The 25,711-nt window shown below is 40.2% G+C and overlaps 1 protein-coding gene and 1 pseudogene across 1 annotated transcript in view; one reads left to right on the forward strand and one right to left on the reverse strand.

Moving 5' to 3' along the window:
* Nucleotides 1–4,661: 4,661 nt before the first annotated feature.
* LOC103742226 (ATP-binding cassette sub-family A member 9) overlaps nt 4,662–25,711 on the reverse strand; it is a 76,704-nt gene continuing 55,654 nt past the window's right edge. The window contains exons 26-39 of the mRNA XM_029568412.1: nt 23,239–23,358; nt 21,112–21,180; nt 20,329–20,420; nt 18,935–19,055; nt 18,247–18,364; nt 16,797–16,888; nt 13,233–13,393; nt 12,844–12,919; nt 12,676–12,770; nt 11,694–11,813; nt 11,389–11,529; nt 10,234–10,313; nt 5,979–6,034; nt 4,662–5,446 (exon numbers count right to left, since the gene is read on the reverse strand). Coding sequence (XP_029424272.1) covers nt 5,348–5,446; nt 5,979–6,034; nt 10,234–10,313; nt 11,389–11,529; nt 11,694–11,813; nt 12,676–12,770; nt 12,844–12,919; nt 13,233–13,393; nt 16,797–16,888; nt 18,247–18,364; nt 18,935–19,055; nt 20,329–20,420; nt 21,112–21,180; nt 23,239–23,358 — 1,440 coding nt within the window. The 3' untranslated portion in view covers nt 4,662–5,347. The remainder of the gene's footprint in view (nt 5,447–5,978; nt 6,035–10,233; nt 10,314–11,388; nt 11,530–11,693; nt 11,814–12,675; nt 12,771–12,843; nt 12,920–13,232; nt 13,394–16,796; nt 16,889–18,246; nt 18,365–18,934; nt 19,056–20,328; nt 20,421–21,111; nt 21,181–23,238; nt 23,359–25,711) is intronic.
* On the forward strand, nt 17,629–17,878 carry LOC115072061 (annotated as a pseudogene).

The raw sequence follows: 25,711 nt of genomic DNA on the forward strand, positions 1-25,711 counted from the left end.
GTGCACCTCTGTCGTGCAATGCCATGGAAGAGGTCTTTGGATTCCCCTGGAACTGGAGTTAAGGACGGAAGCTCATGGAAGTGGGGGGGGGGGATTCAGTGCTCAGTAAGGTTTGTGTCTGTGTTTTTGCTCTGATAGTAAGCTTCCTTGTCAAGACAATGAAAGAAATAGTTTTTTCTTCTATAACTCGTAGCGTTATCCCTGAAAAGAGTCTTCACTTGCTTCCAGGAGTCTACATGTTTGCTGTGTCAGAAGTTTTATTGATTTAGTATGAGCTGAGTTTTTATCTTCCCTCACAGAAATGGTTTACAGACTATTGTGTTACATATTGCTGAGGTCCCTGTTGCCTTGTAAACATTTAAAGAGAGCCATGAACTATAACAAAAAAGTTATTGCAATGTCTGCATTGCAATATTTCTTATTAATTAGTGACCATTTTCATTGATAACTTACTAGATTTGTTCGAAGAGAGAGAGAATATATGTAATTTTTTAGATGGATCCAATGTTCCTAGAGTAAGAAACCAAAACTCCTATATGAAGTCGATCCACTATTCTTAGTTTGTCTGAAGATGCTAAAATTATCCAACAGTTGACTTAAAAGACACAGGCAGCGGCTGGAGATATCTGGGGCTGTCACATTCAGGGCAGATTTTCTCAGTGCCCACTCAGGCCATCTAGATGCTAGAGACCAGGCCACCTACAATCTACAATGCACAACTCATCCTCCATCACCACCCCAACAAAGAACTTTTTGGCATAAAATGTCAATTGTGATCCTGTTGAACAGACTGCACACCATAAATAATGAATGAAACCAGTATTGCTAAAATCATTTGCTCATAATCAATGTCATGTTTCCATTTATTGAGCCCTCATGATAAATTATTCCTACCTTCTACTACAAATACTCCAAACATGCACGGTGTATCTAAGTCAGAACATTCTTTCCTGGTTGTAGTATGAGGAAGGATGGACCCAATCTAAAGGCAAATGCTTTGTCTTTTATTGCATGCATTCAAAGAGAAGTTTTGAGGAAAAACATTTTTTTCTCCGACTTATAGGAAGAGCTCCAGCTCAAGACAGAAATTTTAACCTGAACTCTAATTTTTTTGATTTGAAATAGAAGTGTATAGAGCTCAATTAATCCAAAGCAAGAAAAGTTACATTAGCATCAGCAATGGGCAAGTTACCATCTCTTGAAGAGACACTTTGGAGATGGTGCAATGCTTATAGAAATGACCTCCCTTGCAGGGTTTCTACGCCACATGAGGACTGGGGTTAGAGAGCTTGGCTTAGTCTGAAAGTCTTAAGCAGTTATATCAGTGCATGAGAACACTTACTCTAGGTTTTTAAACACAGCCTTTCCTTGAAATGAATTATTGTTTTAGTCAATAAAATATTATTTGGTATAATGAATAACTGCTAAGTTTCAATAGCCTTAGTATCTTGCTATCAGAAAGTGTTTTGTAGATGTTCAGTTTTCGCCTTTACATTTGGTGCCTCTCAGCTACTTCCCTAGAGGACACCTACATTCCTTCTCCCATGACCCCACCATCTTCAGAGACAGACAGAGAGCATCATCCTCCTGCTCTGAATCTCTGTGACGTCCTCATTTTCCTTCTGTTCAGAGAAAACTCTGGTGCCAGGTGATCAGATTAGGTAGTCTGTCTGTACCCAACCCAATCCAACCCAGATCATCTTCCTATAACAATACCAAGTGTCTTATGCAACCTAACAGCTATGGACCAGTATCATACCATACTCACGGGCTCCAGAGATTAGAAGACGAGATACCTTTCTGGGCCATTTTATTTAAATTATTTAATATTTTACTTTTTATTGTTTGACAGTTTCATACATTTACATAATGAATTTTAGTAGTTTTCATCCCATGTCCCCTCCTATATCCCTCCTCTCCCTCTATTACTGAAACCCTTCTTTCCAAGACCCCTCCTACATTCATGCCTTTTCTGTGTGTGTGTGATCCAGTTAAAGTTTCTTGCCCAGGTGTGGGTGTGAGTTTATTTGCTGCAACAAAGACAGCTTATCAGTGGCTCCAACACTGGAGAAAATGACACCCCTCCCCTAAGAGCCGTTAACTGCCAACAGTCCCTCAGGGAGTCATGGGCCATCTTAGAAATCTGTACTCCATAGTGCCAAATATAAATAAGAATAATTGACTGTTGTGTTGTTAGGAGTACCATCTAAAATAATCATTTATGCATGGAATCTGCCACATAATGTGAATTCTTAGCAATCTAAATGATAATAATGTTGCCATTTTCTTACCATCATGAAATCATCATAGTTATAAAGTTCTATGTGGCCCAAGTTTGTTGTCTCAGTTTCTTTATAGGACTACTAGACATAAATCTCCTTGAAGCATTCTCAGATTGTTAGCATTGCTTCTCTTTACTTCTTAGCCTAGAGCTAACACTGTCTGAATGTTAAAATGGTGTGCACCTTTCTTGGTTGGTTCCCATAATGTAGCATATCAACACATTCTCATTACAGAATATTCTGGTTAAGTTTTATTGTCAACTTGACACAAAATAGAATCACCTGGAAAAAGGGAATCTGTGTTGAAGAATTGCCTCCATCGTCAGATTGACCTGTGGGCATGTCTGTGGGGTATTTCCTTCACTGCTAATTGATGTAGAGGGCTCAGCCCACTGTGGGCAGTGTCATCCCTAGGTAGGTGGACCTGGGTTGTATAAAATAGATAGCTAACCATGAGCCAGTGAGTGAGTCAGTGAGTGAGCCATCAAGCAACCTTCCTCCATGGTCTCTGCTTCAGTTCCTGCGTACAGGTTCCTGCCTTGAGTTCCTGCCCTGATTTCCCCTGGTGATAGAAGCCTAAGCTGAAATGAACCCTCTCCTCTTTAAGTTGCTTTTGATTGTGGTGTTTATTCCAGCAACAGAAAGCGAAGTAGGGCAGTGTGTTTCACTAGGAGGCTTCCGGAGACTAGAATGCTCTTAGTGCAAGCCAGCAGTCTCAGAAAGTCATGCTTTATTTAGGGAAGGTTATATAGAATGATAGTTGCTCAGGTTGGGCATTTGGTTTATTGAAAGAAACACTTACCTAATATTAACAGAAGTGAGGTGTTTTCTCCAGGGTATATGCTCAAAGGACTGCAAGGCCTACACAGAGATATCTGCACATCCATATTTATGCTTTACTAGTCCCATTAGCTAAGAAATGGAACTAGCTTACATGTCCACCCACAGATTAATGGATACATACCCACACTGGAGGTTTATTCAGCTGTAAAGAAAAATGGAAGCACGATGTTTACAGGAAAATAGATGGAGCTGAAAACTAGTGTTATTTGAGGTACCCAAGACTCAGACGCATTCTGCACATTTTGCTCATGTGCAGATACCAGATTGTAACTTTATATATGTGCATACATACATGTACATATGGGAGGAATATAGATCATGAGAGGACCATGAGAGGGAGAGAAGAAGTCATAATGGTGGACTGGGAAAGGACAGCAAGGAGATGAGGAGGGAGGTGGCGGAGGAGCAACGAAAACAAAGTGTATGAAAACGTCATAATGAAACCCATTACTTGGCCAATTTTTTAACTAAGAAAAATATAAGTACTTTTGTTTCTATATATGATTACATTTTATTTATTTGATTATTTACTTTGCATGTATGTGTGCATATGTGTCAGCACACGCATGACACCTCACATGTGTGTGGAGGTCAGAGGACAACTTGAAGGAGTTAGTTCTCTCCTTCCACTATGTGGGTTCCAGGAATCAAACTCTGGTCATCAGGCTTCGTGACTGGTACCTTTACCTGCTGAACCTTCTTGGTGACCCCAAGTAAAGTATTTTTAATGTATTCACTTGTATCAGTTCATTTGTCATTCATAAAGCCAAGTCAGTAAGTAGGGCTCGTATTAATGTTTCTGTTTAAAAATAAAAGTTTGAAGGAGCTGGAGATATGGCTCAATGGTTAAGAGCACATATCACTCTTCTAGAGGGCCAAGTCAGATAATTCACAGCTGACTGTAACTCCAGCTCCTGGGGGAATTGAACACCTCTGGCCTCCATGGGCATCTGTACTCATGTGCACATACCCATACATAGAGACACTCATATATACATAATTTAAAAGAAAAACAAACCTATAAAACATAAAATAAAATAAAACGAAAGTTTAGAAGTTTTCCTCAAAGTCTCATGTGAGCATTCCTGTAAGTTGAAGGCAGTATGCTATTTCCATAAAGTAGGAAGACGAAACACTAGCATCAAAGTAAATGTTTTTCACATACTGTCTTTAAATGCTTGGTTTAGCTACTAACAATAATAGTGGTAACAACAAAAATTTATGTAGATAAGAGTGTTCAGGGTAATCGTGCTGATTCTAAGGAATCAGAATCAGTGGTCACGACATACACAGACTGAGTAAATTAAAACCTACAGTGTTTTAATCTTTTTGCCTAAGAGACACCATTGCAATTTTTTTTTAAATCAAAAATTTAGGGGGTAGGCAGATGGCTCAGTGGTTAAGAGCACTGGCTGTTCTTGCAGAAGACCTGGGTTCGAATCCCAGCACACACATGGCAGCTAACAACTGTCCTAACTCTAGTTCCAGGGGATCCGACAGCCTCTTCTGTCCTCTGCGGGCATTGCACAACATGGGTGCAATTACCTCCATGCAGGCAATACACGCATACACGTAAAATAAAAACAAAATAAAATATTTTTAAAATCACAAATTTAGAAATGTGTTTCAGATTTATAAGTAAATATGTGTTTCAAATGTTCATCTACTCCAACATTTAATTATCATAAGTATTTACCTTCACAAGTTTAAGATTTCTTTTGTAGTACAAATCCTTTAATCTATAATCTAAAGTCTGCAAAGCATTAGAAAAGGAGAATCACCGAATGGAGAACAGGTTAGAATGAGTTACAGAAAGTGAACATGTTGTTGGGAAATCAAGAGATTCCCTTCTCCCTGAAATCAGTACTGTTTACATTTATATCTTTCCTAATGAAGAATGAAAGAAAATAGTCAATGCTTTAGAATTCAGGGTAAGGAAATCAGTCTTGGCAGTGTGCTCAGAAACATAAACAATACTATTATAACTGCTTTTTAAACTCCATCTTGTGTAAAACTTGATTTGGCTCAAGGTACTCTGGCTGCATGGCCTGGCCTGCTCCTACTTTACCCACTACCCCCACCCGCATAAGAAATATTAAGAAAAATATGACACCAGTTTCAAAAGTACTTTGTGCCATATCCGAGATAGCAAAGATATATTCGTGCTTTTAAATATTGTCTCTAGAAGAGTCATGAACTTGAAGAGAAATATATTTGGAACTTTAAAGTTCTTCCTGTGGGAGGAGCTTCCACTTTACTGAAGGATCAAGTTCCTCTTGAATATCATCCATCTCCTGTTCCTTGGAGAGCTCCAGGAAGACCTGGAAAGAAAGAATCAATTAATCAGTCAATCAATCAGTCAGTCAATCAATCAATCAATCAATCAATCAATCAATCAATCGAGAGGCACATCACACTGCCTTCTATAGCTGCAAATGAATGGAAAAGTAATATGCACATTATAAATTTACTTTCTCTTTTGCAGTTATAAGTGTGCATGGTGTGTGTTCATGTGTGTATGAGTGTTCGCATGTGTCAGTGCACCTGTGTGCAAGTCCAAAATTTACATAAAATATTTTCCTCGATTGCTCTCCATTTTATTTTTTGGGTCAGGGTCTTCTCTACTGAACACAGAGAGCTAGTCCAGCCACCTCACCGAGTAGAGATCCGGTCTTGGCCTCCCCAGTGTTATGATTATAAGCAGCAGTCCCTGCCTGCTTGGCTTTTGTGTGGCTTCTAGGAATTCAGACTCTGGTCCACACTTGAGTGGCAATAACTTTAGCCACTGAGCCATCTCCCCAGCCCTAAGCTTATTTTCTACGGGTGATAGAAAAATCACTAAAAATTACTCACCTGCTCCAGCGTGGACTGTGAGAGGCTATATTCCTCCAAGTCAAAGTTCTCTTTAACTGCATAAAAATGAATGTCCATTAGAAGTCCATACTTTTTTATTCAAGGAATTTTACCAAGTCATGTACAAAAAGGACATGGAAATAATAAAAATATAAGGTAGTAAATGTTTTGAGCTAAATACTGAAAAGTAGATGCACCAAGTAGCCATATAAGAATATGTAAATACTGGCATGGTTCTTTAGAGTTTGGGAAGATGGACTACAAGATTGGAAAACAGTATTAGAAAGTTCCAGAATAATTCAAATAAAGCTAAAACATGGTTTTCTCTGTGCTGGAAGGCTCCCAAATGCCTCTTACATCTGTCCTTGGTCTTCTCTATCCCTAAGGTCTGGCCTCAAGAGATATGTCCCTGGTGATGCTCAGCAAAGGGACAGAAGAACGAGGGGGTCGTGACATTTATTTTCTCCCTCCCTTCCCTGACACTGAGTGAGTCCCTTGACTGATGGTCACTGTCTCTCTCAAGGTGGAAAATTCTACACAGCTCCGCCCCCAGGTTCACATCACTGCCTCACTCTGCTCTTTTGGACCTAACGATGATGGTAACCATGTACTTATTTGTAGTCTCAAGATAATGTATATGGCTGGAGAGATGGCTCAGCAGTTAAGAGCACTGACTGTTCTTGCAGAGGACCTGGGTTTGGTTCCCAGTATGCACATAATGGCTAACAACATCTATAATCCAGTTTTAAGGGATCTTACCCTGTTTCCTGGCCTCTGTGGATATTGCATGCATGGCTGCTTGCATACACGCAATGAAAACACTCATACACATATAATAAAAATAAATACATATGTCTAAATATATTTTATTGAAGTTTTATTTAATTTATTTTTAATTGAACTTTTGTGTATTTCTTACAGAACATCTCAAACAATCTTAATCCTCTTTATACCCCCTTCCCCATTGGCATCCTCCCATAGCCTCCCCAACTGGATTTGATGCATTCTGTCATTTATATTAAGGTCTATCATATCAAGTTAGTGTCCCCTGACATCCTTCAATGCAAGTTCATCCACTGGAGTCTAGTCAACCTATCTAGAATCACTCCCTTAAGGAAGATCAGCTCTTCCTCACCCAGCAGTAATCAGCTGCCCAATAGTTCTTTGGCTAAGATTGGGTCCAGCTGCCCATTTTCACAGTTCTATGCTAGGTTTTTGTCTGATTGAGTTTACATGGGTCTTGTACATGCTGACACTACTGCTGTAGGTTCATATGAGCAAGATCCCAGGAGCCTGTAAGATCTATTTCCATATGGCCAAGCACTTCCTCCCCGGCTCTTAAAATCTTTCTGTTCTCTCTTCCGCAATGGTCCTTGAACCCTGGGTTCATTGCGTTCTGTTGCACGGAGGAGCTTCCTTGATAATGTGTGTTACTACACAGGAATTCCTGAGGTGATACAAGAGTTTTAACGATCAAAACAATCTTGCTGCCGTATCACCTCTCATTTCCCTTTCACTCTACCTTAGTGAGGCTCAGAACATCAGCTTATGAGCCAACAAGGGAAGAGAGGAACAAAGCAAGATTAGAAACAACCATGAATCTTCATGGATGCAGATCTCCAATCGCAGGCAGATCCAACCTGTGAGAGGCAAGCTACACAAAAGCTATGCGGAGGTTCGCATTACCCACACAGTATCTGAAGGTGTAAAAGAATGAATCCATTCGAATGGTCATGCAGATTAATTTATCTTGAAAATTATTGGGCCTAGCTCATTGAACAAACATACTGAAGCCAAGACCATAATAGTATCTAATGACATTTGAAGAAAAAGTGCTGATTATATTTCCGCATTTGGCATTTTGTGTCATCTTCCCCTAGTGGGGAGGAACTGGCGCAAAAACAATTGTTCGCTTCCAAAAAAATCCAAGAACTTGTGTCTTAGCAAATTAAACACAACAGAAGGAATATGCGGTAGGAAAGGGTATTGCTGAAAGCTGAGACACTAGGAGGCTTTTAAAGAAAGGCTTTATAGTACTCCAGGGAGGCATCTTTCCTGGAACATCAACCCCTTTAGTAGTAATACATTGCAAAATGCTTCCTGTTTATCATAGCCATCACACATTGATGGGAATGATGCAAACCTGGCTTTGAGGCCAAAATTACCAGCATGGAAAATAGAACATAAGGTGGATAGTAAGGCAAGAAAAGAAAGCCTATGTGGATGACCCTAGCCATGTGTCAAGGAGAAGATGCTATAAGCTGGGAGGTGTGTCTTCAAAGGAAGGCAGGTGGCAAGATAGAAACCACAGCTCAAGGAGAAGCATGGGGACTGTTATGGTGTGACTCTGGAATGTCCTTCGCAGGCTATCCAAACAGTGCCCAGTTTGGGACACTATCCTGAAAGCTATAGAGCCTGTAAGAGGTGAGACCTGGCTGGTGGAAGTAGACACTACCAGCAAGCCTTTGAAGAGTATCCCTTTCCTGGTTCTGTCCTGCTTGTTCTGCTTCTTGTCTGCCACAATGATGTGAGCAGCCCCAGTTACTGTTCTCAACTGCCTCAGACACTTACCCCACCATGTTTCTCCGGCTATGATGGACTTCAGTCTTCTGAAGCCATGAGCCAAAATAAGCCTTTCCACCCTAAGTGGTTTCTGGTAGGTATTTGGTCGCAACACAAAGGTAATATGGAAGTTGGTACCAGGGGAAATAGGTTCATTTCTGTGACTAAGCATGACCATTAGGTTCTCAGACCTTTGAAATGGGTTTATGGTAGGAATATGGAGGAGTCTGAAAAGACAGAGAGGGAAGCCCTAAAATGCTACAAGGAGAGCTTAGGAGACATTCTAGAAAACAAAAAACAAAAACAAAAAACAGAATGTCAATAGAAATGTAACCAGTAAACACTGTGCTCTTGAGGCCTCAGAAGGGAACGAGCACTCTATTGAGAAGTGACCTAGTGGAAATCTGTGTTACTTCTGGAAAAGAAGTTTTCTACAGTTCACTTGTCTCCTGGGAATTTGAGTGAGGTTAAACTCAACACCAAAGGGCTGATTTATCGGGTGGAGGAAATTTCAAGACAAAATAGCATTCGGGATATAGTATGGCTGTTGTTTGCTGATTTTATTCAGGTTTACAAGGAAAAGCAAGAGCAAAAAGTGCAGTGAAACACCTGAGAGCAATATATGGTTTCCAGGGGTACATTCAAACCTGATGCCCAAAAAGTAGACGCAGAGACAGTGGCTATAAGGGTTAAAGAAGTCAGTGCTGTCAGATGGCACAGTTAACACTAGGAAAACAGGAAAGTTGTCTCAAGGTCCAGACTTCTCCCACAAGGAGCTGCAGGGTGTGAAAATGCAAACTCATTGGAAAGACTTTCATTTGAAAAGGGATTGCTAGAGCACTCTGCCCTGGAGGGAAGGTTCTGATCTCAGCTGCCCAGGCACTCAGGGCCTGCTGCAGCCTTTAAGAGGGGGTCTGCTTACTTCTGAAACTGGCAGCGGGATGTCGCATCATTCATGGGGTGCTGATTTTGCAAACAAACAGAATGGATGTTATGGATTAATGGATGCTCTCACCAAGGTTCCGGGGGAAAGCTTAGGGGAGCGGGCAAGGTACGGTAGAACCAGATTCCTGAGTAGGCTGTTCATGAAGTTTTGAAGGTGAAGCGTAAGTTGCAATAAGGCTCCAGATGTTGGAGATGCCGGGGATGAAGACTGTCTACTCTGGAAAGTGCAAGGACTGAGTGGAGCCTGCTATGAATGGCAGGCTCAGAGCGATGGGCTACAAAATTCTGATGTCAGTTACCTCATGCTAAATATGCCCTGGATGTCTGACCTGAAGACACAGGATTTAATGCTTTTCCTATGTATTTGGTCTTTTTGGTCCAATATTTCTTTGTTATCTTTCTGTCCCTCTCTTTTAAATGGAAATATTTTCTCTGAGCCATTGTTCGTTGGACATGTGTAGCTTTCTCTGCAAGGACCCACAATGAAGTGCTTCCCTTGCATCTCATGAAAGACTTTAGACTTTTAAACAGTATTGGGACTGATAAGAGTACCGGACTTTGAATTTAGACTGAGTGCACCTTACAGTATTTGATGGACATGACCAAATCGCTGCTTGTTGAGAACCACTGGATTAGATTCTAAGCAATTTATTTATTATGTAATATGGAAATTCTATGTTTATGTATTTTTAATAGAGGTTTGAATGCTTTCTATTTCTCAGAGTATTGTTTTTAAACAGTCACTTACGTCTCTCCAGTTTGAAGAAAGCCTGTGATAAAGGGCGTACATCCTCGACAGGCAATTTATAGACCATCAGAGAGGAGTATCTGTGAAGAGAAGAGGAGGCTGAACAAGAGGTTTCAAGGTCTCAACCTCTGAAGGGCGTGAGCCTAAACAGGAACAACAATCTTGTCAACAGGATATTTAAATGTGTGCATCCTTACGGCTTGGAGGTAACTGTGGTCTAAGTGCTCTTTGATCAACAAGAGTACTACGAGGAAGATTAGGGCACACGTAAAGGAATCAATAATGCTTTTCCTTTTTAGGAAAAAGTAGGTTATTTAAGTAAAAACTGTCAGTTATGTGGTTATCCACCTGAGCCTCAAGCACCAACTGTTATTAAAAAATAATTTAAAAAAATCTCAGTTACCATTCATGGGACTGAATTAGCCCAACACTAGGCAAGCCATCCAGGCCACCTTTACAAACACAGAGAGGGGCGCCCTCCTGACCACCCATCACATGGCAGAGGCAGAGGCTATGTGTGACCTGTAGCCATCATGGTGTCTGGGAGGCTGAAGTGGGTTTGATGGATGCCTGGTACCCATATGAACTTTCCACGAGAGATCTCCTTCAAGAGGAATGGTTTTAGCCTCTAGTAACGGCCATTGAGATCACATAGGGCAAGCATACATCAGTACCCTCAGCTCCTGGAACATTAGAAGGCTGTGCAAATGAGAATTCCCTTACAAGAGTCAGCCTCTAACGGAGCAATCTGTTGCTGCAGTCATTTACTGTGGTAGACACTGAGACAGAGACTTTCTCTTAGTAAATAAGGTACTCACAATTGAAGAGTTTAAAATAATAAGATAAAATAAAATTCTTGTTTCTCATCATTTAAAAATAAAAACACGGGGCTGGAGAAATGGCTCAGCAGTTAAGAACATTGGCTGTACTTGCAGAAGACCTGGGTTCGAATCCCAGCACCCACATGGCAACTAACAACTGTCCATAACTCCAATTCCAGGAGATCCAACAGCCTCTTCTGTCCGCTGTGGGGATTGCATGACATGGGTGCACTTACCTACATGCAAACAATACATGCATACACATAAAATAAAAATAATAAAATATCTTTTAAAAACACTATCAAAATGAAGATGACAATATACCTATACTAACCTTTCTTGCCGAGCAGCCTGGGGGAAAATCTTCAGGATCTCTGCGTGCAGGGGCTCCGCCTGTGCAATGGCATTTACCTTCATCTCCAGCAGGTAATCTTTGCCGAATTTGCTTTTCAGATGTTGGATAGAACCAATACACCTGGACGAGAAAGTCGAGCAAGGCAAGGGAGCAATTCAGCATCTGGAGGCCAGAGGCAGGGTCAGACAAGGCCAGGCAGGGCCAGGCACAGGCTCCAGCTCGTCCGAGCAGCCAATGGCCCTGTATCACAGCAGACAACCTGTGGAGGCCTGGATGGCACTCACCTCAGCCTCCCAGACACCATGATGGCCACGCGGTCACACACAGCTTCTGCCTCTGCCATGTAATGGGTGGTCAGGAGGGCGCCCCTCTCTGTGTTTGTGAAGGTGGCCTGGATGGCTCGCCTAGAGTTGGGTTAAGGAGAAAAGCCAACTTCAGGGAATCTCATGGTCTCGTGGAAAATTTTTAAGGAAGTTTCTGTTAGCACATATGTGAAACAGAAAGTGCAATTAGATGGAAGAAAAACCAGAGTTTTTGTAGTAGTGCCAGCCAAGGAAGTAAACTACTGCTAATCTCGAAAATGGCCTGGGTTGAGCAAAGAGGCTAATAATGGGGGAAAAATGGGTTTCTAAAGTGTTGAATTTCAGGAGTATTAATGAGAAGGCAGAGGGTTGAGAAAGTGAGAATTTGCTAAAATATGTGATAATCACAGAAATACTACACAGACACAAAATGATGGATTTCAGAACTTTCATAAAATAACTAATATGTTGAGAGCCTGGGATTTTTTTTCCACTCCCCATAACAGCATCATGGTAGATGTTATTGCAGAAAGACTGGAAGCTTGATTGATTGACTGGACTAGTCATGCCCCATCTAAACCCAAAAGATCTAAGAAGGAAAGCAGTCTTATAATGGAAATTGGGTGGACAGACTGCATCTTTTTCTCTTCAGTTACCAGTGTTGGTTAGCATATGAAAGTAGACATTTTTTTCCCTGTTAATATTGCTTTTCCTTGTAATGAATGAATATCTTTTTTTTTTTCTTGGTCTTTTTGAGACAGGGTCTCCCTGTAGTCCCAGATAGCTTGGAATTCACTATGTAGACCAGGCTGGCCTCTGTCTCACAGAGAATCACCCAAGTGCTAGAACTAGAGGCCTGTACCACTGCACCCTACATCTCTCTGTTTTTAAGTAAACTATTTTGAAAGTCAGTTATTACAAGATGCATACATCCACACAGGTGTCGCTCCTGACAGCTTCTCACCACATTTGCTGCTGCCCCTCAGGGTCCATCCCGGTAGACGGCTCATCCAGCAGCACCACAGACGGGTTCCCCAGGATACTCAGCCCGAAGCACAGCTACAACAAGAGGGACAGCCCGTCTGGCAACAGCCTGGGGCATGCTCAGAAGGGTACTGAGCTCTGTACATACCTTTCTCTTCACTCCCTCTGATAAGGTCTTTACAGGAGCCTTCAGCTGCTCTTGCAGTTTGAGGGCATCCACCAATCTGAAGGAAACAGTGTGTCAATCGTATGAGGTATGAGCACCAGGGAAATGCATGTGGGAGAGCAAGGAAATCTAACACTAAAGTTCACCAAGGTTGTATGCTGGAGGCTTGGTCATAGTTGGTGATGTGAGGAGGCAGTGTGAGTCTTTAACCACTGGAGATTAGTGGAAGACTCTTAGGGCAACTAAGGGTGCGTCTTCAGAAGGGATTGTGGAGTCTGTCTTTCCCTGGTCTCCTTGCCTGGTCATTCATGAACATCTGTAATATCATGCCCTCCTTCCAATCAGGGAATGATTGGGGTTTCTCCACATACCGTGTAATGGTGACCAAGGCATCCCCTTTGTTCAGCCCTTTCACAGCGGCATACACCTCCAGGTGCTCCTTCACAGTCAGGAGGGGCCACAGCACATTCTCCTGAGGACAGTACCCCAGGAACCCCAGGGCATCCCCTTCACCGCTCCCTTTCAGAAACACCTATGCAAAAAATATTGCTTTCTCAGATTATTTTCAAAATTCTGTGTGTACATGTGAGAGTGTATGTATGCATGTGTGTGTATCTACATCTGTGTGTGCATGAGCATGTGTACATGCATGTGAGTGTATGTGTGCATGAGTGTGCATGCATAAAAGTGTGTATGCGTGTGAGTGTGTGTATGCATGTGAGTGTGTGTACGTACGAGTCTGTATGCATGTGAGTATACACTTAATGATGTTCTCGTCATGCACATGCGTGCTAAGAGCGTAGGAGTAATCATTCAGATAAGGAAGGTAAAACAATAACTTAAAAGGCTAGCATTCCACACAGTTATACCCCAGCATCAGAGTTTAGAATTTATTGCCAAATCCACCACCATGTCAAGTTAAGGCTGCTTATCTGGTGGTTCATTGTTTGACTGTGTTCATTGATGCAAACACCCAACACAGTAGATGATTGTTAAGCATTCTCTTTCCTCAGTAGGGCAGTGGTTCTCAGCCAAGGACAATCCTCCTCCTAGAGGATGCAGCACTGTCTGGAGACATATTAGGTTGGCACAAGTGTGTGCATATTTGTGATGGGAAGGGTACTGCTGGCCTTGGTGGGTGGAAGCCAGAGATGTTGCTAAATATCCCACTACGCACAGCCAAGCAATCCCAAATGTCATTCATGTTAAAGCCAAGCAATCCTGAACTAATAGATGAAATCCCTTAGCACTGTGCCTACCACATGGGAGCCAATACAAGGATAAGATTTAGTATGTGATGAGTTTAGCACTGAGCTGTGTAACAACGGTAACAGCTAATGTGCACTCCGTGCTTCTCTGTGCTGGAATCTAAGCAGTCCAGATATCTTCAATTACGTTATCTTTACAAAAAACACTGCAATAGCTATATATTAGCTTTATTGCTAAGTTTTTAGCTATGTGAACATAATATATTTATGGATTAAGACATTTGCATGAGGTCATAGACGATAAACTTGAGATCTGAAACGAGAATCTATTTTCAGAATCTAATCCTATGACTGTGACTCTCTATTGTCTCCTGTACAAAGGAAGGAAAAAATGAGTTAACTTTGTTTTACAGAGCTCTTGCTCTGGAGAGAAGCAAAAAATAGAGAAGTTAACATATTTTTGGACACTTTGTGAAAAATTAGGTGGCTGTAAGTAGTATGTGGGCTTAAATCTGAGTCTTCAATTCTATTCCACCGATCAATGTGTCTGGTTTTTTATTTGTTTGTTTGTTTGTTTGCCAGTACCATGCTGCTTTTATTACTATAGCTCTGTAGTATAACTTGAAATCAGGGATGGCGATGCTTCCAGCTCTTTTGTTGTTCAGGATTGTTTTGACTACCCTGTTTCTCTCTCTCTCTCTCTCTCTCTCTCTCTCTCTCTCTCTCTCTCTCTGTTTCTCTGTGTTTCCATATCAAATTTGAGATTATTTTTTCAATTTAATGGGGATTGTGCTGAATTTGTAGACTGTTTTTGGTAGAATGGCTGTTTTCACTATATCAATCCTACTGGTCCACGAGCATGGGAGACTTGATAAGCTTTAAAACTTAACAGAAGACATGAAGTGATGGGGGTAAGGGGTTGGGAAGGGTCTGAATATGATCAAAAGTACATTGTATGATATTTTCAAAAAATCAATTAAATATTTTTTAAATATTTTATTCATTATTTTTATTTTATATGTACGAGTGTATTGCCTACGTGTATGTGAGTGCAACCATGTCATGCAATGCTGCAGAGATCAGAAGAGGGCTTCTGATCCCCCTGGAACTAGAGTTAAGGATGGTTCATAGCCACTATGTGGGTGCTGGGAATCGAACCTGGGTCCTTCACAAGAGCAGTCAGTGCTCTTAACCACTGAGCCATCTCTCCAGCCCCATCAATTAAATATTTTAAAAATCATGTTGACACATACATTGACTGATTATAGCCTCAGCTTAATGCTTTCGTGGACATATGTGTGCCTAAAAATAAGATAGGCAAATAGAATAGATAGCAAAAGACCTTTTTGAGAAGGTGGAACTTAAAGTGATACTAGAGAAATAACCAAGCACAAGAAGATCATTCTATCCACTGGGAGATCAAGACCAAATATCCTACAGTGAGAAGAAAGTCAATCTAGCAAGGGGTAGAGGGAGAGATAAGCAGTCAGCACAGTCCACGATGTGCTAAGCTTTCTGCAGCAATGGTAGAGTTTGAAGCAATTGTAAATGAAAGTTTATAAGGCACTGCTCTGGCTCCTGCCTCATGTAGGAGTGGAAAAAACAAGGCTATTCCACAGCAGTCATACCACTGTGCAACCCTCCCTCCTCAACCCACCATCTGACCTTAACCTCAGATCAAATGTCAACAACAATTTTTCTCCAAAGTTGTGCCTTTGGTTTCTGTTCACACCTTTATCCAATTTGGCCTAGAGAAATGTAATTCACATATAATTTTAACTATAGCATGGAAGCAGATACTAGTTACAAATGTAGAGACTCATGACTGTAACCATATCAGCAAGACTTCTCATAATTCTAACACTGGTCTTTGGTATAATGTTGGATGACACACTTTAGTTTATCAAGTTCTTGGGATAGAAAAGTTAGTAAGGCAATGGCCTCTGATCTCTAGGTGTGTGTGTGTGTGTGTGTGTGTGTGTGTGTGTGTGTGTGATGTGTATGTTTTCAGTAGTATCTCTATTTTCTACTTATTAAAAGGCTTTGCACTGATGAAATAAGCCCTTGTCAAAAATGCTTTTTGGAATTAAGGAGGAAAAAATTAATCCATCATCCTATTCGTTCAGTGCATACATCACTTCAGTTGATTAAGGGTCAGCTATGCAGTTCAAAAGCTGTTCTGCTTAGGGGCTGGAGAGATGACTCAGCGGTTAAGAGCACTGACTGTTCTTGCAGAGGACCCAGGTTCGATTCCCAGCACCCACATGGCGGCTATGAACCATCCTTAACTCCAGGTCCAGGGGAATCCGAAGCCCTCGTCTGACCTCTGCGGCATTTCACGACAGGTGTGCACTCACATACACACAGGCAATACACTCATACACAAAAAATAAAAAAAATAATAATAAAAACATTTTTTTAATATTTTATTTATTACTTTTTATTTTATGTGCATGAATGTATTGCCTGCACGGTATGTATTGGCCAATACCCATGGAGCTCAGAAGAGGGTGTTGGATCCCCTGGACCTAGAGTTACAGATGGTAGTTAGCCTCCATGTGGGTGCTGGAATCAAACCCAGGTCCTCTGTAGGAGCAGCCAGTGCTCTTAACTGCTGAGCCAGCTCTCTAGCCCCAGCTATGTATTTTTTAAGTTGCCATGAATATTCACTGTAGAATGATTGTTCCATGCAGTGTTATAGACCGTTCTTCTGGGCAGGTTACTGACCTGTCCTGCAGTTGGTTTTATGTCTCCAGTTATCATCCTGATCGTTGTACTCTTACCAGCTCCATTGTGTCCTAACAGCCCTAGAACTTTCCCTGAGAAAAAGAGATATGCTTAAGAATAGGCAAATAATTACAAAGAGTAAAACCAAATACAGTTTGAGGCCTCTCTGTGTGTAAAGTGCTATGTAAAATGTGCTGTGTACATTATTTCACTCTTTTCATACACATACACAGACACGTGATGTTATTACTAATCTCATCATATAGGGGAAGAAGAAGAGCACAAATAACTTGCGTATGATAAGTTATTGCCTAAGGTCAGTTAGTAAGAGACTGAGCTGGAATTTGAAACAAAGCTTGTTGCATTTAACTAACACTTCCATGGCAAATGCTACTTTTAAAAAAATTAAAGCTAAATTCTTACTCTGTAGTCCAGACTAATCTGGAACTTGCTATGTATGCAGCCAGGCTGGCCTTGAAATTGAGACAATCCTCTTGCTTCAGCCTCCCAAGTTCTAGGATCACAGGCATGAACTGTCATTTCCAGCTATCATGAGCTATTTATTAAGAATAAAAGATATACAACTGGGACTCTGTCAGTTCTCGTCAACCATGAAATACTTTACTTTAAAATCTATACCCGGACTTGGGATATACGTCAATGACACTGCTTGTCTACCATGCATGAGTCCCTGGGTTTTATCACCAACAATGAAAAATAAATAAATACTTGAAAGTATTAATAATTAAAATATACACTGTCTTTTTTACTTCTTTCTGTAGGTTTTAAAAGAAATGGCAACATGGAGAGGCAGTGCTGAGAAGCGGCCACCATGCCGTTGGCTAGAGATTTACTACATCCGTCCTTGGAAGAGGAAAAGGAAAAACAGAGAAGCGGCCAGTTCAAAGCCCAAATTCTTATTTCATGGATATAAAATGTCCAGGTTGCTACAAGATTACTATGGTTTCAGCCATGCTCAGACAGTGGTTCTTTGTGTTGGTTGTTCAACAGTGTTGTGCCAGCCTACAGGGGGAACAGCCAGATTCACAGAAGGCGGTTCATTTAGAGGAAACCAAAATTAAGGATCTACACTTCCTGCATTTGTGTTTTCTCGCAGAAAGCCTTATCTTAAGTTCAGTTACTCTACCAAGACCATATAATTATGTTTGATTTTGTAAGCTATAAACAATTATCTCCTATTTTGGTGTCAATTTTTCAATAAAGTTTTAATTATGAAAAAAAAAGAAATGTCATAACTCTCTTCCCAAAGAAAAACTGTTATAATTGAAACAGGCTTGTAAGCAGGAAGGCTCAGTCTAAACCTGCTGGTGCATTGGCCATCTCTCAGTGTCAAACAACAGATGATCTCGGGTTCAGATATGCATCACCCTTTGGAAAGATGGTCTTCGGAGCCCAAGACACCTCGAGGAACAGAACTGTCCTTTCCAACCTTTTCTGACGCAGAAGGAGACATTTCTTGTGGCAATCTTCTTCTTCCTTTTGGAAAAGCAATTTTTCTTTTGGCCTGCATATTCCTTCCGCAGACAGCTGGCAATAATGGCTGGTTTCTGTAAAGACCAGAAAATAGCATCATGACGTTCTCTTCTTAAACTGAGAATTGAGAGAGTGCTCCATACCCTTCCCACCACACCTTTCCCTGTATAGAATCATAGATCAAATCACTCCTGCTAGAAACTTCCCTTTTCAAACAAATTCTCCTGTGTCCAAGCTGGAATGAGGGCATTCATTGACCCAATAATTTGTTAACACACACACACACACACACACACACACACACACACACACACACGAACTCTCTTCTGAATTGCTTACGGATAGCTTGACTTAGGTATAATACTCATAAAGTTTTATTTTTGTCTTATAATGTTTAACTATATATAGCAACATTATGGCTCCCTAAAAAATAAATTTGTGTGTGTGCATGTGTGTGCGTGTGTGTGTGTGTGTGTGTGTTCCCTTTGCTTTCTTAAATTTGTGAACACTGCATACTGTACTGATGTCGTGATGAACTGTATGTGAGAGTACAAAGGAACTTCAGAGGTTTTCAAAATTAAAGTTAGTAGGTTGCTTTTTGCTTATCTGACAATTATTTGATAAGGGGTATTTTTAAGTCCCACCTCCTCAATTTGTAAGATACTCGTTGCGTTTGCTGTCTTCATTCTTTCCATCTGAACATCTTCATCTTCTTCTACAGGCTCTTCTGGATTTGGAAAAACATCACAACTTCTTGGTGGAATTCTAAAACCAAAACATCACGTTGATGAAATATTTCTAGCCTAAAACTTGCAGCAAAACCTGAATTCTATATCAGTTACTTAAATAGATGAGCTAGAACCATGGCTTAATCTCCATTCTTCTGCTCTGCCATGCGCCTTTCACAGGGCCCAGCTTCTTTCCATCCCTGAGTCAAATGACACTGCTCTTGATCATCTTTGCTTTTGACCTAAGGATAATCTCCTGGCTGGTGATGATGTTTTGTTCTCCAGCTAGCAAAGCAGTAACACACCTTCTGACAAAGGACCGTGATGCAGCTTTCCTCAAGGAAACAAAATCTAGAAATGAGTTTTGACTCTCTTTGGGAATTCTGACAGTTTCATGAGAATGATGGGCCAGACCACCTGGAGTTAGGAACACATCTCAGCCAATGCAGGTCATCGGATCACCATGCCAAGATCCGTTCAGTTACTGGACGTGTCACCACTTAAGAATATGTGTCAGAATCACTCTTTCCCGTGGTTTTAAACAAGATCCTTCATCAACCACAGTTGGGTCTGAAGATTCTTATAGCTCTCCACTGGGCTGCTTTTAAGCACTGTGGTCAGTTGGTTTCCCTAAAATACGGTGTCATCTGGGCACTTCTCTATTTTCCCAACAACTTTAGACTTGAGTTTGGTTTTAGTTATGTGGGGGAAGCTAGGTGTCAAAGGCATACTCATGTATTGGTTGCTCATTAAATAATTTTAATAGCTTCCCTATTTTAATATCTTCCAATGTCCAGTTTTACTTGACTCTTCACTCTCCTCCAACATAAGCCTTTACCTTTGTCCCAGCTGTCTCCTCTCTTCAGGAAAAATGCATGCATCTCAACCTTTGTCTTATTGCTCAACATAATGTATTTCCTTCTGGCCTCTCCCACTAGATTGCAAGATCATGAATTATAATGATTTTGCCTATAACACAGAGCTTTAAAAACAACTTTGGCTATCTCTTTTCTGTTTTTTTTTTTTAATTTAGGGATTTTTTTTTCTGGAGGGGGGTCTTCTTGAGATAGGGTCTCCCTGTAGCCCTAGCTGGCCTGGAACTTGTTATGTAGACCATCTGGTCTTGATCTCACAGGCATATGCCTGCCTCTGCCTCCCGAGTACTGGGATTAAAGGCATGTGCCACCACGCCTTGCTCTGGTTTTTTTGTTTTTTGTTTTTTGTTTTTAATTAATTTATTTAGGTGTATTAAAGTGTCCAAAAGATGAAGATTTAAATGAAACATGAAATTCTATTTGAATACTCTCAACCTGAACACAGGGTCCATCCTCAGTGATTTCTTCCTGAAATACCTCTCCAGACATCGTAAAACAAATAGGAAAATGAGAAACTGAAGGTAAGGCTAGGGAAAAAAGAATCAAAATTAGTTTCATCATAAAAACAATTATTTTAGTATTAGAATTAATTTAATGAGTTTTATCATATATAAAATAACATTTGATAATCTCATAAAGCTGAAAGACAATCTAACTGATATCTATGAAACTGTCAAGTTTAGCTTCTCTTCCGTTCAGAAAAAGCATAACAAACACTGTAGTAGTGGCTGATGAAATGGCTTAGTAGGTAGAGGTGCTTGCTGTCAAGGCAAACAAGCTGAGTTCAGTCCTTGGGACAGATATTGTGGAAGGAGAGAACTGACTCCCTCAATGGTCCTCTGACCTTCACATTTGCACTATGGCATGCACACACCCACATACATAAATACATAACATACACATAGATAGATAAATAATTTTAAACTACATAGTAGTAATGAATTGATAGCAATAATACTAAAGCCATATAAAATTTGGATGTCTTGTTTGTCATGAGAAGATCATTGTCATGCTAGTGGTTCATATTTTAAGTCACTGTGAATATGTGTGTGCATGCATGCACACAAGTATATGCACGCATGCATGTGTGTATACCTGTTACTTCAGGTGCCCAAAATGTCCACATATTTTTAATTTCTTTCAATTTAAAGAAATTCAAATCATACAAATGCCATGTCTCTTCGTGCAAAAGTCATTGAAAAGAAAGTGTCATCTTACTATTAGCAGTGCCAGAAATACGATTTGAGATTCTGAAGCTCCCAAGTAATCCATAGAATCATACGAAATCTGTAAAATGAGATTATGTTTCAGTGAATTTCCTCTGTTCAAGAACTTAGTTCACTTATGATGATCCCCCTTAAGTGGCCCGAGTATCAGCTACAGTCAATTTCTGATTGTCCAGCACGTCCCCCTCGCTTCCTAGTGTCTCCGTGAACTGTCAACCTGGGCTCGTCTTCAGACTGAGGTGCTTTGTGCGTAACACTGAGAGCGAGGACTGTGGGTAGTGCAGCAGGACCCACTGACGACATAAGTCTATCTTAAGACAAACCCTCTCCCTGAGCTGAGCTCACGTGCTTTCCTGGTCTCCACTGTGCTTCCCTCTATTCCGTCCCAAGAACCCAAGTTCATGGTACTGTTCCTGGCCTCTGACATTCACCTTTGAGAATGATCATGACCATTCTTCAAACCAAAGACAAAATTCTTCACCTGGAGTTTCACACAGACGTATAAAAGTACACTTTCCCATTAGATCCCCCCAAAGGGCATTTTGCTTCATTAGTAGTAAAGGATGCTTAGAGGATGGGTCAGTTTTCTTTCTTGAGATATGCTTATCAGGAATTTTCTAATAATTAGCTTTAGCTCTCAGCTTTACTTACTACATTTGAAAAATAAGGTCTTTTCACAGGTCTGTTAACTTTACTCGAGCACTCCCAGAAATAATTTCTCATACATTTTCTTCTGTTCTCAAAAGCCTGTTTTGCCTTGAACACATTACAATGACTGACTTATTTCTCTACGAGAGCAGTTATTCAAAGGAGAGACATCTCATCTCTCAAGAGCGAGACTACCTATTCTCTACCTGCATGAGCTCTGACTGCCGTTTTGTTAAACAGATGGACGGTTCCTCTTAAACGGGCAGTGACTTCTGCCCTTGTGCATGTTGCTGGTCTCCATTCACCTGCTCAGGGAGTTGACTCTCTAGGGAACGCTTTTTTTCTGCCAGGAATTTGTCTCATATTTTCTATCAGCACAGTAGGTCCTTTTTAAGGGCAGATGAATCAAAGAATCTACCTTCCTGGTTAATCTCGTCCATTTCTTGAAAGGCCTCCTCCACACCTTGGCTCTCCTCACTCCCAACACTCCCCATCTTACATTCTCTACTCAGCACACGAAGGAAAGCTGGCACTGTCGTCAAAACTGGCCTTTCTGCTATCACCAGTGACCTTCATGTGCTGCAAGCTCATGGCCTCTTTTCAGTTCTCATCCTCCTGAACGGTTCAGGAGCATTGGATGGTTGCATTGCTCTTTACTTATGGAAACATTCTTTAATCCCATCTGCCATCCGCCCTTTGAAACTGACACTTACACTGCTGAAGGAGAGTTTCTGGGAAGGGATTCTGACCCTCAGAAGTCTGCCTTTTCTCTGGCTCCTGTTTGAACTGATCTGCTGACTGTTCCTCTGCCCAATCTCTGAATTTTGGAGTTCAAAGTCAGGTTCTTGGCTCTTTCCAATTCTACTTAATTTACTCCGTAGGTTATATGGTTCAGTTATATAGATTTTACCAATATCATACACTGATGAATCTTAAGTATTTGCTGTGCTCTCAGTCTTCCCGTGTGTCATTACACATTTGTATATCCAACTGGATGTGTAACATCTCGTCTCACACGTCTCTGAGAACCTTAAACCTAGTATGTCTTAACCTTAACAGAAGGCATCTCTTTAGTCTCCCAGTAGGGTTCTAGTAAGTGAAGGTTACCGTGAAGGATGTAAAATGTTAACCTTCTGGGGCTGCCTTTGACCTTCACGAGCGAAGGCAGTATCTTTCTACTCAAAGGTAACATGTCCATGCCCTTTGCCTGTTTGTGAAGGATGTAAAATGTTAACCTTCTGGGGCTGCCTTTGACCTTCATGAGCAAAGGCAGTATCTTTCTACTCAAAGGTAACATGTCCATGCCCTTTGCCTGTTGTAGAGAAACCATTTTCATAAAATCAGATTTTGATAAGGCGTTTTTTGCTATTTCTTCAAAACTTATACAGCCAAGGACTATTTTTGTAATATTCGAGACTTTCTCCAGTGGCCATACATTTGTCTAAGGAAGGAGAGAACTGGAATTACATACCTCAGAAAAAATTAGCAGAGAGCCAATCAGAGTGAAGGGTGGTATTAATAAGGTGCAGAACACAAGACCCAAAAATCCATATTCATTTATATCCATAGCAACTATTGAGAAGATGGTGATCTGAAATCAGAGCAAAGTAAGCACAGTATAGTGTCATCAAAGCTTAGCAGTCTGAATTGCAGGACATTTCCTAAAAGGGTAGGAATTCATCCAATTAATGTTCTTATTATCAACATTTGTCTCGTTACTCAAGATAGTATTGCCGACATGTGTTATTGCTGTATTCCACAAACTAAGTCATAATGCTATTGGACAGTAGTGCTTCTCCAACACTTTGTAAAAAGTGTTATAGATCAGGTGAGGATCCTGCTAAAAAATCAGATTTGATAAAGACATAATTTGTTATTAATTTTTATATATCTTTCATTTTAACATGGGTCTTAGATATCTTAGATATCTTTTTAGGTCTAAGTATACTAGCTATTAATTTTTCACAGATGAATGTTTCCTTAAATGAATGTGTAACAGTTCATAATTCTGTCTTCAAAAACTTGTTGTTTTCAATTTATTGATCCTACAATTATGCTCTACCTTAATTCCTCTATATTGACACTTTCGGTATTGAAGATGCTATTGTGTAAGTATGAAAATTGATTAAAATTCTTATGCATTTAAAACATCAGAGTTACCAAAATAATTTTCAAAGAAGTTTCTGTTCCTCTAAAAGCCATGAATTGGGCTCGCACCCTGCCATGCCTCTCACAAAGGCATTATAGTTAACTGTTATAGGTTTCTGTCCAATTGCTGGTGCCAGATGAATAACTTATAATTTTAATATGATATTTTCCATTGGTTTCTCAAATCCATCCTTCTTGTGTTTAGACTGGCTTTTTCCTGGGCATACTTAGAAACTCTAAGATGTTTCTTCAGCTCATGTGATAGGCTCCTTTAATTTGATCGTTGCTAATATTGAACCATCGTTGCATTCTGTAATCGGTCATTATTGGCTATATCTTATTGTTATTACTTAAAGCTCTTTCTATGTTTATTGTTTAGAGGGTTTTGTTTTGTTTTTCTAAGTGAGCTTATCGCTTTTTTAAGCATTATGTGATTTGGGGAGGGGTTCAAAGTACTGTGGATCGAGCCTATGACATCTGTTGGGAGGCAGGTGGTCTACCACTGAGCCATAGCCCCAGCTACATTATATTTCTCAGTTTCGTTGTTATTGTTGTGCTTGTTTTATAGCAAGAACTATTCGACTTTGTGGATTTTCCCCCAATCTAAATGCTTAAATATGTTTTATTTGCTTAAACTATTTAGTCAAACTTAGAGTAACATATCTACCATGTTAATGTCACACAAAGTATTTCGCTGCCTTGAAAGTTCCCCGTGCTCACCTGTTTATCTTCCCCCACACAGCTCTTGTCAATAACTGATCTTTTATTAATATCATGTTTTTCCAGAATGTCATGCGAATGGAATCATGGTGTGTAGCCCTTTCAGGCTGCTTTCAAGTTGCTTCCATACCTTTTCATGGATTGATAGCTCACTTCTTAGTAGCAAATAGAGTTATTATATTGCATGGCTATCCCTCAGTTGAACCATTCACCATCATAGGGTGTCTTGGTTACCTCTGTGTTGGGCAATTATGAATAAGCTCTTATAATCATCTGTGCAGTTTTTTGTGGACTGAACGGTTTTATTTGTTTAGTTTTTGCTTTGAAGAAAAGCTTATGAGAACTTCATTCCTTGAGTTCATACCACTTTCAATAAACCATTTGCAAGATAAACTAGAGTTGAATATATGAATAATAATACTAATTCTACTGCTGGACACACACACACACACACACATGCCAAAATATAGACAAGAAAATTCGTAGCTGTCATTCATAGCAGCTCCAAACAGGAAGCCTTTTGATGTACATCAACAATGAACAAATAAACCACAGTAGATTCATTCATAGCACTACATATCCATGGACAGAAAGGAAATGTTGTGGTGATTGTCAGATACAGCAACATGTTGTCTTAAAAGACATTATTGATTAAGAATATATACTACGTAGCACATTATATACCATTTCATTTTATTGATTTCAGAAACAGGCTAATTTATGGAATTACAGCTAAAGATGCTGATTTTTTTATGGAGGGAGTAAGTTTGAGAATGTGATGAGAAGCCTTTAGACTCCTAATCATCTACTTCTTGATGTGTCTGGTAGTTTTACGAAGTGCTTACTTCAAAATGTTTTTGTTTTTAAAATATGTTTGCTTTCTGAATATGTTATACTTTCTAGTTATACTTTCTATTAAAATTTATTTTTAAAAGATCACAGTGTTTATACAGAAAATGGTTTTCAGTGGGCAACAGTAGAAATGGACTGATCAGTTACAGGTGTGTTGGGATTGTCCAGGGGACATAATAAAAGCTTGGATAACTGATACAACAATGAAGATGGGGCACTTGAAA

The sequence above is a fragment of the Nannospalax galili genome, unplaced genomic scaffold (assembly GCF_000622305.1).
Source record: "Nannospalax galili isolate Female #2095 unplaced genomic scaffold, S.galili_v1.0 scaffold781, whole genome shotgun sequence".
In the NCBI taxonomy this organism is placed as follows: domain Eukaryota; kingdom Metazoa; phylum Chordata; class Mammalia; order Rodentia; family Spalacidae; genus Nannospalax; species Nannospalax galili.